The 13,389-nt window shown below is 50.3% G+C and overlaps 1 protein-coding gene across 1 annotated transcript in view; it reads left to right on the top strand.

Annotated features, from left to right (window-relative positions):
* The first annotated feature begins 1,090 nt into the window (after nt 1-1,090).
* Nucleotides 1,091-13,389, top strand: part of RILP (Rab interacting lysosomal protein) — a 78,365-nt gene continuing 66,066 nt past the window's right edge. The window contains exon 1 of the mRNA XM_082244289.1: nt 1,091-1,504. Within this exon, the coding sequence (XP_082100415.1) occupies nt 1,235-1,504 (270 nt within the window). The 5' untranslated portion in view covers nt 1,091-1,234. The remainder of the gene's footprint in view (nt 1,505-13,389) is intronic.

Here is a 13,389-nt window from a genome sequence, read left to right as displayed (position 1 = left end):
ATATAGGGCATACAACTGTGTAATTCCGCTCCAGAGATCAGACACCAGAAAAGTTTGGAAGAATTAAGAATTTGGAAGAATTACATATGCATAGCACTGATTACTGTAGAAATGTCACTGGTACCCCCAAAAGTGTCAAAAATGTCAGTCAAGGATCCGATCTGTCTGCCGCAATGTCGCAGTCCCGCAAAAAAAAAAAAAAAAAATCGCAGATCGCCGCCATTATTCGTTAAAAAAAAAACAATAAAAATTACAAAAATCTTTCCCTTAGTTAGTAAACGCAATAACTTTTGCGCAAACCAATCAAAATACGCTTTTTGCGATTTTTTTTTTTTACCAAACATAGGTAGCAGAAAACAAATTGGCCTCAAATGTTAGGACAAATGCAGATAGAAAAACATGCGTCTGCATGTAAATGTGCATAAAAACACACATCAAATGCATGCGTGCAAAGAAACAACACACAGTAGATGCAATGTCAGGACAAGGGGTGGGCAGGAGGGACAGTTGCCCTGGGCACAGTCATGCACAGGGGCAATAAATGGATGCATGGTGGTACACCCATTCTACGGCATGTATTAATAGTTGGGGGCGCAATTCTGCATCCTTGCCCTGGGCTCTGGATGACCCTGTCCCAGCCCTCAGTAGATGTGCATGGGCACTAAAGGATGAGTAGGGTAGATGGAACGTCTAATGTTAGCCCAAATCATAGCAAAAAAGCTATGGCACTTGGGCGGGGCTTCCTGTGGTCAGAGTGGTGACAGCTCCGTGTATGGGCGGGGCTCTGTATAGACAGCGCTGTGACAGCTCCTATGTGGGCAGGACTTCGTGTAGTCGGAGCGGTGAAACCGCGTGGCTTCCTGCAGCCACTGCTATACCAGCTCTCTGTTGTTTAGGCATGGCCTCGTATAGTAGGCGGTGACAGCACTGTGTGTGGGCGGGGGCTTCCAATAGCTTGTGACAGCTCGATGTATGGGCGGAGCTCCGGTAGCCCTTGTGTGTGGGCGAGGTTTCCTAGAGGCAGCTTCGTGTTTGGGCGGGGCTTCGTGTAGTTAGTGTGAGGGCAGTGTGTTGTTTCAGGCAGTGGGCGGTCCCTTTGTGCTTAGGGCGGGGTTTACGCGGTCTCACTCTTTCTCATGTGTGCCGTGGGCGGTCCCTCCGTGTTTCAGTGGGCGGTGTTTTCTCTCACTCATGACAGCGGTGACGGATTGTGCATAGTAGGTCGGGGGGGATCATGGAGTCGGTGGGGACTGTATGGCGGCGGGCTCCTGCTGCTCTGTCCTTGGATGATGTGTACAGCATGGCTAAGAGCCTGGGCTCCGAGCTGCAGAGCCTCACCGAGCAGTACGGCCCGGAGTCCGTGTCCGGGGTGGTCCCGCAAGTGGTTCGGGTGTTGGAGCTGCTGGAGAGTTTCGCCGCCACCGGGAGAGAACGGAGCTATACGGAGGAGGAGCTGCTGATCAGAGCCGTGCAGAGTATGGGCAGAGAGGAGCGACAGTCCCCGGTGTGTATACTGACTTGTACGATCCTAGGGGGACTACAAGTCCCAGAGACCGCATTGTGCATTCACAGCCACTGCATGACCTCTTCTAGACATGGCGCTGCATTAGGCAGGCGTACAGTACAATGTACAGCTGTGTGATCTCCTCCATAGTAAATCATCGGAGGTCTGGGGTGCCCACCCTGTCCAATCATGGCTCTGTAGAATAAATCCCGATCATCTACATTATCCTGACTGAGAGCCATTTACTACAAGTGTTATTATTATTAGTGATCACTGGGTGTCACAGGGAAAGCTCGTAGTAGTTTAGTCACATACCATTGAACATGATCTGTGATGATGACAGTGGCGTCGGCAGGGGGGGGCTGACAGGGGCTATAGCCCCGAGTGTCCCTTTGAAAAGCCCCGAGTCTCCTCTTCAAGTTAGAAAACTGTTAGCCCCGAGCCTCCTCCACCCCCTCACCTGGCTGGCTGACTGCCGCTGTGTACTCCTTCGCTGCCTTCGGTCGTTCTTCCTTCCTTTTCGCCTGCAAGCCGTGGAGCCGCTGACACACTGGTTGCTAGCCTGCCGCTTAGCATCTAGCAACCAGTGACGTCAGTACAGGAGCGTCAGGTCAGGTCACGTGACAGCAGCAGCAGAGCGCGCGGCGGCCCCGAGAATTCCGCCTCCGCGCCATGAACTGACTCCACCCACCGGCCACCTCCCTCTTCTGGCACTGGTGCCGTTTCCAGTCAGAGAGGAAGAAGAGAGGACATGTGGTGACCACCAGCCAGGACCAGGTAGGCGGCAGGGCGGGCAGGCGAAAGCTTGCCAGAAGCCGGCGATCGTTGGGGAAGAGAAGAGGATTGTTTTGTGAGGGACCAGGTGATGGCTTAGCGTAGAAATTATAGTAGGAGACCCAGTAACATACATGTGCATTAATTTACCACTGTTGGAACTTGGCAGGACTTTCTTTAATGGCTGGTGTGTGTGTCACTGGGACAGGAAGATGGGAGAAATCTCTGTAAAGGACGCACAGGGAGCAAAGAAAGCTTGCCAAAGGTTCTATGCTTCTTTACTTGAGTAGAAAAAAAAATGTTACTAGTAGTACTTAACAGCTGAGCTCATACAGAACTGGGCCTGGTTGAAATATATATATTGAATATTTCAACCAGGCCCAGTTCTGTATGAGCTTAGCTGTTAAGTACTACTAGTAACATTTTTTTTCTACTCAAGTAAAGAAGCATAGAACCTTTGGCAAGCTTTCTTTGCTCCCCGTGCGTCCTTTACAGAGATTTCTCCCATCTTCCTGTCCCAGTGACACACACACCAGCCATTAAAGAAAGTCCTGCCAAGTTCCAACCAAAATACTGTCAGCAATACAAACCTAAAATTAAAAGAAAATGTTTGGCTGCTGAAACTCCACAGTGCCGGTTCACACTTGTGCGATGCGGGAAGGCTGCGAATATGCAGTGTGTTCCCGCATCGCATTCGCACATCTGGCAGTTCACACTGCCATATGCGATATGCAGGGGGTGTCAATTAAAAGTTAACGACACCCCCAGTTGCGATCGCATATCGCAGTGCGTTCTGGAAGTTCGCACAGAATCGGATCGCACAAGTGTGAACCACTGTGCGATCCGATTCTGAGGCGGCTCAAAAAATGCCTCATGTGCGTGTTTGCTGCGGATGCGCTGCGAATTCAGCCATACAAAGTGTATGGCTGAACTCGCATCCGCACAGGAGATCGCATGTAATGAAGGAGCAGTGCGCTCCGAATTACATGCGATGAGCGCATCCGCAGAAGTGTGAACCGGCACTTAATATTGCCTATATATATATATATTATTTATATTTTCCATCTCCTGTCTGTACCCTATCTTCTACTTGACTACAAATACCGTCTGGCAGCGCACAGGCCTCTCTTTTCTGCTTTTATACTTGCATGTTAGGCCCCTTTCACACGGTCCGAATTCCGTTGTGGACCGTGCTCTGCTCAGCGGGGATCGATCCGCCGATCCCCGCTGAGCCGGCGGATGACAGCTCCGTCTCGGCACTGTGTGCGGAGAGGGAGGTGTCAGAGCCCCGCTGCTCTCTATGGGGAATCGGATGACAGCGGACCACTCTCATCCGATCCCCAGGACGGATGGAAAATAGGGTTTCCATCCGTCTGGATTTCACGGACAGGATCGGATGCGGATGGCAGCTGGTGTCAGCGGACATGTCACCGCTGACATCCGCTGCTCCATAGGGCTGAATGGGGCATCCGATCAGATCCACCTAAAAAACTGACAGCAACACCCACCAGCACTACCCACCAGCAGTAATCACCAGCAGTACCCGCCAGCACTACCTGCCAGCAGTAACCCCCAGCACTACCCACCAGCGGTAATCACCAGCAGTAACCGCCAGCACTACCCACCAGCTTTAGCCATCAGCGGTAACCACCAGCATTACCTGCTAGCATTACCCGCCAGCACTAACTACCAGCACTACCCACCAGCATTACTCACCAGCAGTACCCGAAAGCATTACCCACCAGCAGTAACCACCAGCAGTAACTACCAGCACTACCCACCAGCATTACTCACCAGTAGTACCCGAAAGCTTTACCCACCAGCTTTACCCACCAGCAGTAACCACCAGCACTACCTGCCAGCAGTAACCGCCAGCACTATCCACCAGCGGTAACCGCCAGCATTACCCGCCAGCACTAACTGCCAGCACTACCCACCAGCATTACTCACCAGCAGTACCCGAAAGCATTACCCACCAGCAGTAACCACCAGCAGTAACCACCAGCAGTAACTGCCAGCACTACCTGCCAGCAGTAACCCCCAGCACTACCCACCAGCGGTAACCACCAGCAGTACCCGCCAGCACTCCATGTCTGACCCTCTCTTCTCCTCCTCTCTCCTCTTCTCCTCTCCATGTCTGACCATCTCCTCTCTTCTCCTCTCCATGTCTGACCCTCTCCTCTCTTCTTCTCTCCATGTCTGACCCTCTCCTCTCTTCTCCTCTCCTCCATGTCTGACCCTCTCCTCTATTTCTGACCCTCTCCTCTCCATGTCTGACCCTCTCCTCTCCATGTCTGACCCTCTCCTCTCCAATTCTGACCCTCTCCATGTCTGACCCTCTCCTCTCTTCTCCTCTCCATGTCTGACCCTCTCCTCTCTTCTCTTCTCCTCTCCATGTCTGACCCTCTCCTCTCTTCTCTTCTCCTCTCCATGTCTGACCCTCTCCTCCATGTCTGACCCTCTCCTCTCCATGTCTGACCCTCTTTCTCCTCCTCTCCTCTCCATGTCTGACCCTCTCCTCTCCATGGCTGACCCTCTCCTCTCTTCTCCTCTCCTCTTCATGTCTGACCCTCTCCTCTTCATGTCTGACCCTCTCCTCTTCATGTCTGACCCTCTCCTCTCCATGTCTGACCCTCTCCTCTCCATGTCTGACCCTCTCCTCTCCATGTCTGACCCTCTCCTCTCATCTCCATGTCTGACCTTTTCCTCTCATCTCCATGTCTGACCCTTTCCCCTCATGTCTGACCCTCTCCTCTCTTCTCCTCTCCATGTCTGACCCTCTCCTCTCTTCTCCTCTCCATGTCTGACCCTCTCTTCTCCTCTCTTTTTTCCTCTCCATGTCTGACCCTCTCTTCTCCTCTCCATGTCTGACCCTCTCTTCTCCTCTCCATGTCTGACCCTCTCTTCTCCTCTCCATGTCTGACCCTCTCATCTCCTCTCCATGTCTGACCCTCTCCTCTCCATGTCTGATCCTCTCCTCTCTTCTCCTCTCCTCTCCATGTCTGACCCTCGCCTCTCCATGTCTGAGCCTCTCCTCTCTTCTCCTCTCCATGTCTGACCCTCTCCTCCTCTCCTCTCCATGTCTGACCCTCTCCTCTCTTCTCCTCTCCTCCATGTCTGACCCTCTCCTCTCCATGTCTGACCCTCTCCTCTCCATGTCTGACCCTCTCCTCTCCAATTCTGACCCTCTCCATGTCTGACCCTCTCCTCTCCATGTCTGACCCTCTCCTCTCCATGTCTGACCCTCTCCTCTCCAATTCTGACCCTCTCCATGTCTGACCCTCTCCTCTCCTTGTCTGACCCTCTCCTCTCCTTGTCTGACCCTCTTTTCTCCATGTCTGACCCTCTCCTCTCTTCTCCTCTCCTCCATGTCTGACCCTCTCCCCTCCATGTCTGACCCTCTCCCCTCCATGTCTGACCCTCTCCTCTCCATGTCTGACCCTCTCCTCTCCATGTCTGACCCTCTCCTCTCCATGTCTGACCCTCTCCTCTCCTTGTCTGACCCTCTCCTCTCCTTGTCTGACCCTCTCCTCTCCTTGTCTGACCCTCTCCTCTCCATGTCTGACCCTCTCCTCTCTTCTCCATGTCTGACCCTCTCCTCTCTTCTCCATGTCTGACCCTCTCCTCTCCATGTCTGACCCTCTCCTCTCTTCTCCTCTCCATGTCTGATCCTCTCCTCTCCATGTCTGATCCTCTCCTCTCCATGTCTGACCCTCTCCTCTCCATGTCTGACCCTCTCCTCTCCATGTCTGACCCTCTCCTCTCCATGTCTGACCCTCTCCTCTCCATGTCTGACCCTCTCCTCTCCATGTCTGACCCTCTCCTCTCCTCTCCATGTCTGATCCTCTCCTCTCCTCTCCATGTCTGACCCTCTCCTCTCCATGTCTGACCCTCTCCTCTCCTCTCCTCTCCATGTCTGACCCTCTCCTCTCCATGTCTGACCCTCTCATCTCCTCTCCATGTCTGACTCTCTCCTCTCCTCTCTTCTCCTCTCCATGTCTGACCCTCTCTTCTCCGCTCCATGTCTGACCTCCTCTCCTCTCTTCTCCTCTCCATGTCTGACCCTCTCTTCTCCTCTCCATGTCTGACCCTCTCTTCTCTTCTCTTCTCTTCTCCTCTCCTCCATGTCTGACCCTCTCTTCTCCTCTCCATGTCTGACCCTCTCCTCTCTTCTCTTCTCTTCTCTTCTCTTCTCTTCTCTTCTCTTCTCTTCTCTTCTCTTCTCTTCTCTTCTCTTCTCTTCTCTTCTCTTCTCTTCTCTTCTCTTCTCTTCTCTTCTCTTCTCTTCTCTTCTCTTCTCTTCTCTTCTCTTCTCTTCTCTTCTCTTCTCTTCTCCTCTCCTCTCCTCTCCTCTCCTCTCCATGTCTGACCCTCTCCTCCATGTTTGACCCTCTCCTCTTCATGTCTGACCCTCTCCTCTTCATGTCTGACCCTCTCCTCTTCATGTCTGACCCTCTCCTCTCTTCTCCTCTCCTCCATGTCTGACCCTCTCCTCTCCATGTCTGACCCTCTCCTCTCCATGTCTGACCCTCTCCTCTCCATGTCTGACCCTCTCCTCTCCATGTCTGACCCTCTCCTCTCCATGTCTGACCCTCTCCTCTCCATGTCTGACCCTCTCCTCTCTAATTCTGACCCTCTCCATGTCTGACCCTCTCCTCTCCATGTCTGACCCTCTCCTCTCCATGTCTGACCCTCTCCTCTCCTTGTCTGACCCTCTCCTCTCCTTGTCTGACCCTCTCCTCTCCATGTCTGACCCTCTCCTCTCTTCTCCTCTCCTCCATGTCTGACCCTCTCCTCTCCATGTCTGACCTTCTCCTCTCCATGTCTGACCCTCTCCTCTCCATGTCTGACCCTCTCCTCTCCATGTCTGACCCTCTCCTCTCCATGTCTGACCCTCTCCTCTCCATGTCTGACCCTCTCCTCTCCTTGTCTGACCCTCTCCTCTCCTTGTCTGACCCTCTCCTCTCCATGTCTGACCCTCTCCTCTCATCTCTCTTCTCCATGTCTGACCCTCTCCTCTCTTCTCCATGTCTGACCCTCTCCTCTCTTCTCCATGTCTGACCCTCTCCTCTCTTCTCCATGTCTGACCCTCTCCTCTCCATGTCTGACCCTCTCCTCCATGTCTGACCCTCTCCTCTCTTATCCTCTCCATGTCTGATCCTCTCCTCTCCATGTCTGATCCTCTTCTCTCCATGTCTGACCCTCTCCTCTACATGTCTGACCCTCTCCTCTCCATGTCTGATCCTCTCCTCTCCATGTCTGATCCTCTCCTCTCCTCTCCATGTCTGACCCTCTCCTCTCCATGTCTGACCCTCTCCTCTCCTCTCCTCTCCATGTCTGACCCTCTCCTCTCTTCTCCTCTCCATGTCTGACCCTCTCTTCTCCGCTCCATGTCTGACCTCCTCTCCTCTCTTCTCCTCTCCATGTCTGACCCTCTCTTCTCCTCTCCATGTCTGACCCTCTCTTCTCTTCTCTTCTCCTCTCCTCCATGTCTGACCCTCTCTTCTCCTCTCCATGTCTGACCCTCTCTTCTCCTCTCTTCTCCTCTCCTCCATGTCTGACCCTTTCCTCTCCATGTCTGACCCTCTCCTCTCCATGTCTGACCCTCTCCTCTCCATGTCTGACCCTCTCCTCTCCATGTCTGACCCTCTCCTCTCCTTGTCTGACCCTCTCTTCTCCATGTCTGACCCTCTCCTCTCTTCTCCTCTCCTCCATGTCTGACCCTCTCCTCTCCATGTCTGACCTTCTCCTCTCCATGTCTGACCCTCTCCTCTCCATGTCTGACCCTCTCCTTGTCTGACCCTCTCCTCTCCTTGTCTGACCCTCTCCTCTCCTTGTCTGACCCTCTCCTCTCCATGTCTCACCCTCTCCTCTCCTCTCCTCTCCTCTCCTCTCCTCTCCTCTCCTCTCCTCTCCTCTCCTCTCCTCTCCTCTCCATGTCTGACCATCTCCTCTCCATGTCTGACCCTCTCCTCTCTTCTCCATGTCTGACCCTCTCCTCTCTTCTCCATGTCTGACCCTCTCCTCTCTTCTCCATGTCTGACCCTCTCCTCTCCATGTCTGACCCTCTCCTCCATGTCTGACCCTCTCCTCTCTTCTCCTCTCTATGTCTGATCCTCTCCTCTCCATGTCTGATCCTCTTCTCTCCATGTCTGACCCTCTCCTCTCCATGTCTGACCCTCTCCTCTCCATGTCTGATCCTCTCCTCTCCATGTCTGATCCTCTCCTCTCCTCTCCATGTCTGACCCTCTCCTCTCCTCTCCATGTCTGACCCTCTCCTCTCCTCTCCATGTCTGACCCTCTCCTCTCCTCTCTTCTCCTCTCCATGTCTGACCCTCTCTTCTCCGCTCCATGTCTGACCTCCTCTCCTCTCTTCTCCTCTCCATGTCTGACCCTCTCTTCTCCTCTCCATGTCTGACCCTCTCTTCTCCTCTCCATGTCTGACCCTCTCTTCTCCTCTCTTCTCCTCTCCTCCATGTCTGACCCTCTCTTCTCTTCTCCTCTCCTCCATGTCTGACCCTCTCTTCTCCTCTCCACGTCTGACCCTCTCTTCTCCTCTCTTCTCCTCTCCATGTCTGACCCTCTCTTCTCTCCTCTCTTCTCCTCTCCATGTCTGACCTTCTCCTCTCCATGTCTGACCCTCTCCATCCCACCCCATGTCTGACCCCCTGTACTCCTCTCCATACCACCCCTTGACTGACCCTTGACTGAGGGGGGGCATTGGGTGGAGCTTGGGCGGTACTTTTAAATGTGGGAGGAGCTTGGGCGGGACTTCCTTTAAAATGTGGGAGGGGTTATCAAATTTACCTTCGGGCTGAAGCCCCTGGTCTTTTTCCCGCCTAGCAACGCCCCTGGATGATGATGAAGAAGTTTGGTGGGAAGTTGTCTCATGTTACAGCACCAGGTTCGGGGTGCACACCCCAAAATATTGCCTAGAAAACCTGCTAGGGAATGTCTTCAACATTCTAGGACAAATCCAGATGAATGTGATGACTACTACTAGATCTACCATGATCAGGATACATGAGAACCTTCATAGACCCACCACAGGAAAAATACACACATTGACTTTGCTGACCCTGAATTCATAAGCAGTATTAAACCCAAAAGCGACCTTTTTATTGTATTGTGGTCTACTAATTCTTAGATGTGATGGCTGCATTCGTTTTCTGTTTTTAGTTTTTCTTTCCTTTTTTTTCATTTGGTAATCCAGTCAGTAGGTCTGTTGTTTTTCAACAGAACAAGCTGTCCTGTAAATGTAGCATTTTACCAATGACTGGTGTGCTTATAATGAGAGAAAAAATAAAAATTGCTGTACCTGCTTATAAAGTGTTAGCTGGAGTTCGGCTTCAACTTATCAGTGTATCTAAATCTGCTCGTATATCTAAGGGCTCTTTCACACGGGCGTTCCGATCAGATCTGATCTGCCTGTCAGTTTTTTAGGTGGATCTGCTGCCATCCGCATCCGATCCTGTCCGTGAAATCCGGCCGGATGGAAACCCTATTTTCCATCCGTTCTGGGGATCGGATGAGAGCAGACAGGCAGTCCGCTCCCATCCAATCCCCCATAGAGAGCAGCGGGGGCTGTGACACCTCCCTCTCCGCACTGCAAGCGGAGACGGAGCTGTCATCCCGGGCTCATCGGGGATCCGTCTACGGAGGCGGATCGTGTGAAAGAGCCCTAACACTCCCCAAGCCCCCCCCCCCCCCATTAACAATCCTGCTGTTCAAAGGTGCCCCCTGTACTCCTTCAACCAGAGTGGGGGCACTCTAATTACAGGAGGTGCAATACTGGTCAGATCACCAGGTGAGGGGCTGGAAAAAAGAAAACGAATACAGCCGCCACGTCTGATTGGTAAGCTACTATATATTTGATTTTTGGTTTTGAGTTTATTAGTATTAAATAAATATTATCTGGCTGTCATGCTGACTCTTTTAATTTATTTGTCACTGACCCAGAACATGTAAGGGCTCTTTCACACAGGCAGTCTGTCCATTTTTAAACCTCATGCTGCCCACAAATCACATATGAATGGTGGTAAAGAGACTGGGCTTTAATGCCCACAAGCCACACATATGCATTCGTGGATGACCAAAGTTACTGTGCGCTCACTACAACTCCCAGCACAATGATCGAGCTGTGATAGACAGCTTCTGGTCTCTATTAATGATCAGGAGCAGGCAGGATGGGCTCCCAATCATGTGACCATTGGGACAGTAGGTACATGGTTGGGCAATCTGTCCTGCCCTCTAGGCATTAAGACCATTTTACAGGGATGGATAGGAAGGGGCTAAAGGCTAAGTTAACTTTTGACATGTTACATGCTCCAGCACCTCCAGCTGCAGCCCCCAATCTCTGCTATCATTGACGTAGGGATCCTCTCCCCTACAGCCACTGTCACATATAAAATCTGCTCCTCAAGCACAGCCACGTTATTCATTTACAGCGATCTGTGAAAAAAATAAACTAAAATGCCACTCTTCCATCGCAGCAGATGTTTGTAGTTCTCAATAAACTGTGAGGGCACTGATGGGCACTCTCATGGTCCTGACACTTCCTCTTGTACAGAGGTATGGGCAAGAAAGCTGAAGGACGTGTCTGTAGGAGCATGACCAGTGGGTCACATGTGCAATGCCTTTCAGGCGCCTGGGTAAAAAAAATAATAAATGCACTTTTTTTTTTTTTTTTTTTTTTGCGGGGTGAAAAAAAAATGCATTTATAATTTTTTTACTTAAAGGGGAACTTGGCATTAAAGGGCCAGTTTACACTGATGCGGTGCAGAATTTGCAGAAAATTCCACAAAAAACACACTGAATTCATGCAGACCGCTCCCAGTGGTGTATACGTTAACGACACCCTGAAATCGGTTCACAAAACGCAGTGCGATTTGCAGAATCAGATTGTTTGGATGTGATTCTCGTGTGGCAAAAAAAGGGGTCCTGCAGAATTTTGGTGGAAGATGTGGTGCAATTTGAGCCATACAGAATCAATGGCTCAAATGACACTGCTGCAGAATCACATGTGATTTGAACAGGTATGTGGTGCAATTCCAGTTCAAATCGCATGCTCTTCCTGCACCACAGAAGCATAAACCGGGCCTTAGAGAGATGATGACATGGACAAAAACAGACAGCAATACACATGGGCAGACATAAGCAGTTTTGCGTCCACTTACATCCACCCACCCACCTCTGGGTTTGTCTAGATCCACCAGGCCAAGTATAATTAGTTTGTTTTAATGACCGGAGCAGGGGTGGGTGGATATACAGTAGTTGAATGCAAGTGTGCTTACATCCACCCACCTATAGGGATTACATGGGTCCCTTTTTACTCTGGAGGAAAAATATGAATGGACATGGATAATACAAATGTTACATCTGTATCATTCTGAGCTGACTCCGCTGGGGATGAGTCTCTGCTGGGACTGAATGGACACAGTCTGTGTCAATGGGGCCCAAAGACTTCTGATCTGCTTATCACTCCAGGTCAGTGACCCCAAGAAGGAAAGAAAATTGCTAATTTCCCCCATCAACACAGTCAGTGTTTATGGGGGAATCCGTCCTGTGGAGCCATTGTGTTCTCCCGGCAGGGGAAATCACCCCCGCCGGGAGAACACAGTTATTACTGCTAGGGGCTACAACAGCCGCTAACAAAAATCACGTGTCAAATCCAACAGGTTAGTTGTACCCAAGTCAATCGATCAACTTTGGTATATTTAGCCTGCTCATACATGGTTAAAATCTCAGCTGGTCCCTGCTGAACCAACCGAGATTCAAACAATCTATGGCCGGTCTTAGGCTAACAGCCTGACAGTTAGCATTTTCAGATGGAGGTCAGCAAGAGTAGTCTGTGTATTGCATGACCAGTTTAATTTAAGGGCTCATTCAGACTATTGCATTGCAGTGATGCAACACGCTTACGTGCATGACTTTACATGTGGTGTGTGGCAGTGCCATTCGTTGGGAATAGGCTGCTTTAAGACAAAGAATGTTAATGTGTCGTGTAACTCTCACTTGTGTTAACATCCCGCAGCAGCACGATGTATTATGCAGTATTGGCCCTATAAAAGAAGGAATAATGAAGTTCATAAGTGTAGTAACATAGCTACTGATGATAATCCACCGGTATTGGGGTGCTGTAAGTAGAGGGCATGCTAGGTGGTTGTTGTGGATTACTCCTTGTAATGTGCTTGGTTCGCACAAGGAAAATGGAAGCGCCTGTATATGCATGTTTGCTTCTGGGCTGCTTTGCTTACATATACAAGTCAGTGTATGCAAATGAAACTTGGAAGCAAGTCAAAAGCAATTCAAACCACCCTGAATTTGACATTCTGCTGGGGTCAGTGCCTGTGTACATTAGCCTTTACAGTAATGGCTCATTTACACTGCAGTCCCCATGGTTAGTGTGAGTTCTGCATATGCATTGATGTGCATTGGTAACACGTTTGCTGTACTTTTTGTAGTGCTTTGTATTTGTGATGACATTTTTTTTTTTTTTTTTTTCCCATAAGCTATTCGAGGAAAAATATTTCACAGCACAACAAAGAACAATACTGTAATGTCCAATGAAAAACAGAACAAATAAAATCTAGGACACAGATGTTATATCAAAAAGTACAACACAGTACCTGAGAGTCCAAGCGTCACACATAGGTTACATAGTCATAGCGACCCAGCCCTGCATGGGCAAGCTTTCAGCCGTAAAAAAGTCTATATGGGAGAAGAGCTCTATCAATAAAACCTCTGTTGTAGAATAAAACACCTACAGTGCATTTTTTAGGCGTCTTTTTTTTTTTTTTTTTCATACGGAGTTGCACATGTGGTTGTGGTACATTATATGGGGGGGGGGGGGAAATGCAGCGCGTTGTACTATTTTAAACATTACTGCTGCGTTTCAAAGCATGTTTGCTTCTAGTGCAGGGGTCTTCAAACTACGGCCCTCCAGTTGTTCAGGAACTACAATTCCCATCATGCCTAGTCATGTCTGTGAATTTCAGAGTTTTACAATGCCTCATGGGATGTGTAGTTCTGCAACAGCTGGAGAGCCGTAGTTTGAGGATCCCTGTTCTAGTGTAAGCGAGCACTAAGACTTTGAAGCATACAGAAGCGGT

The sequence above is a fragment of the Pelophylax lessonae genome (assembly GCF_965119305.1).
Source record: "Pelophylax lessonae genome assembly, chromosome: 2".
Taxonomy (NCBI): Eukaryota; Metazoa; Chordata; class Amphibia; order Anura; family Ranidae; genus Pelophylax; species Pelophylax lessonae.
This window is presented reverse-complemented; position numbering and strand designations above follow the sequence as displayed.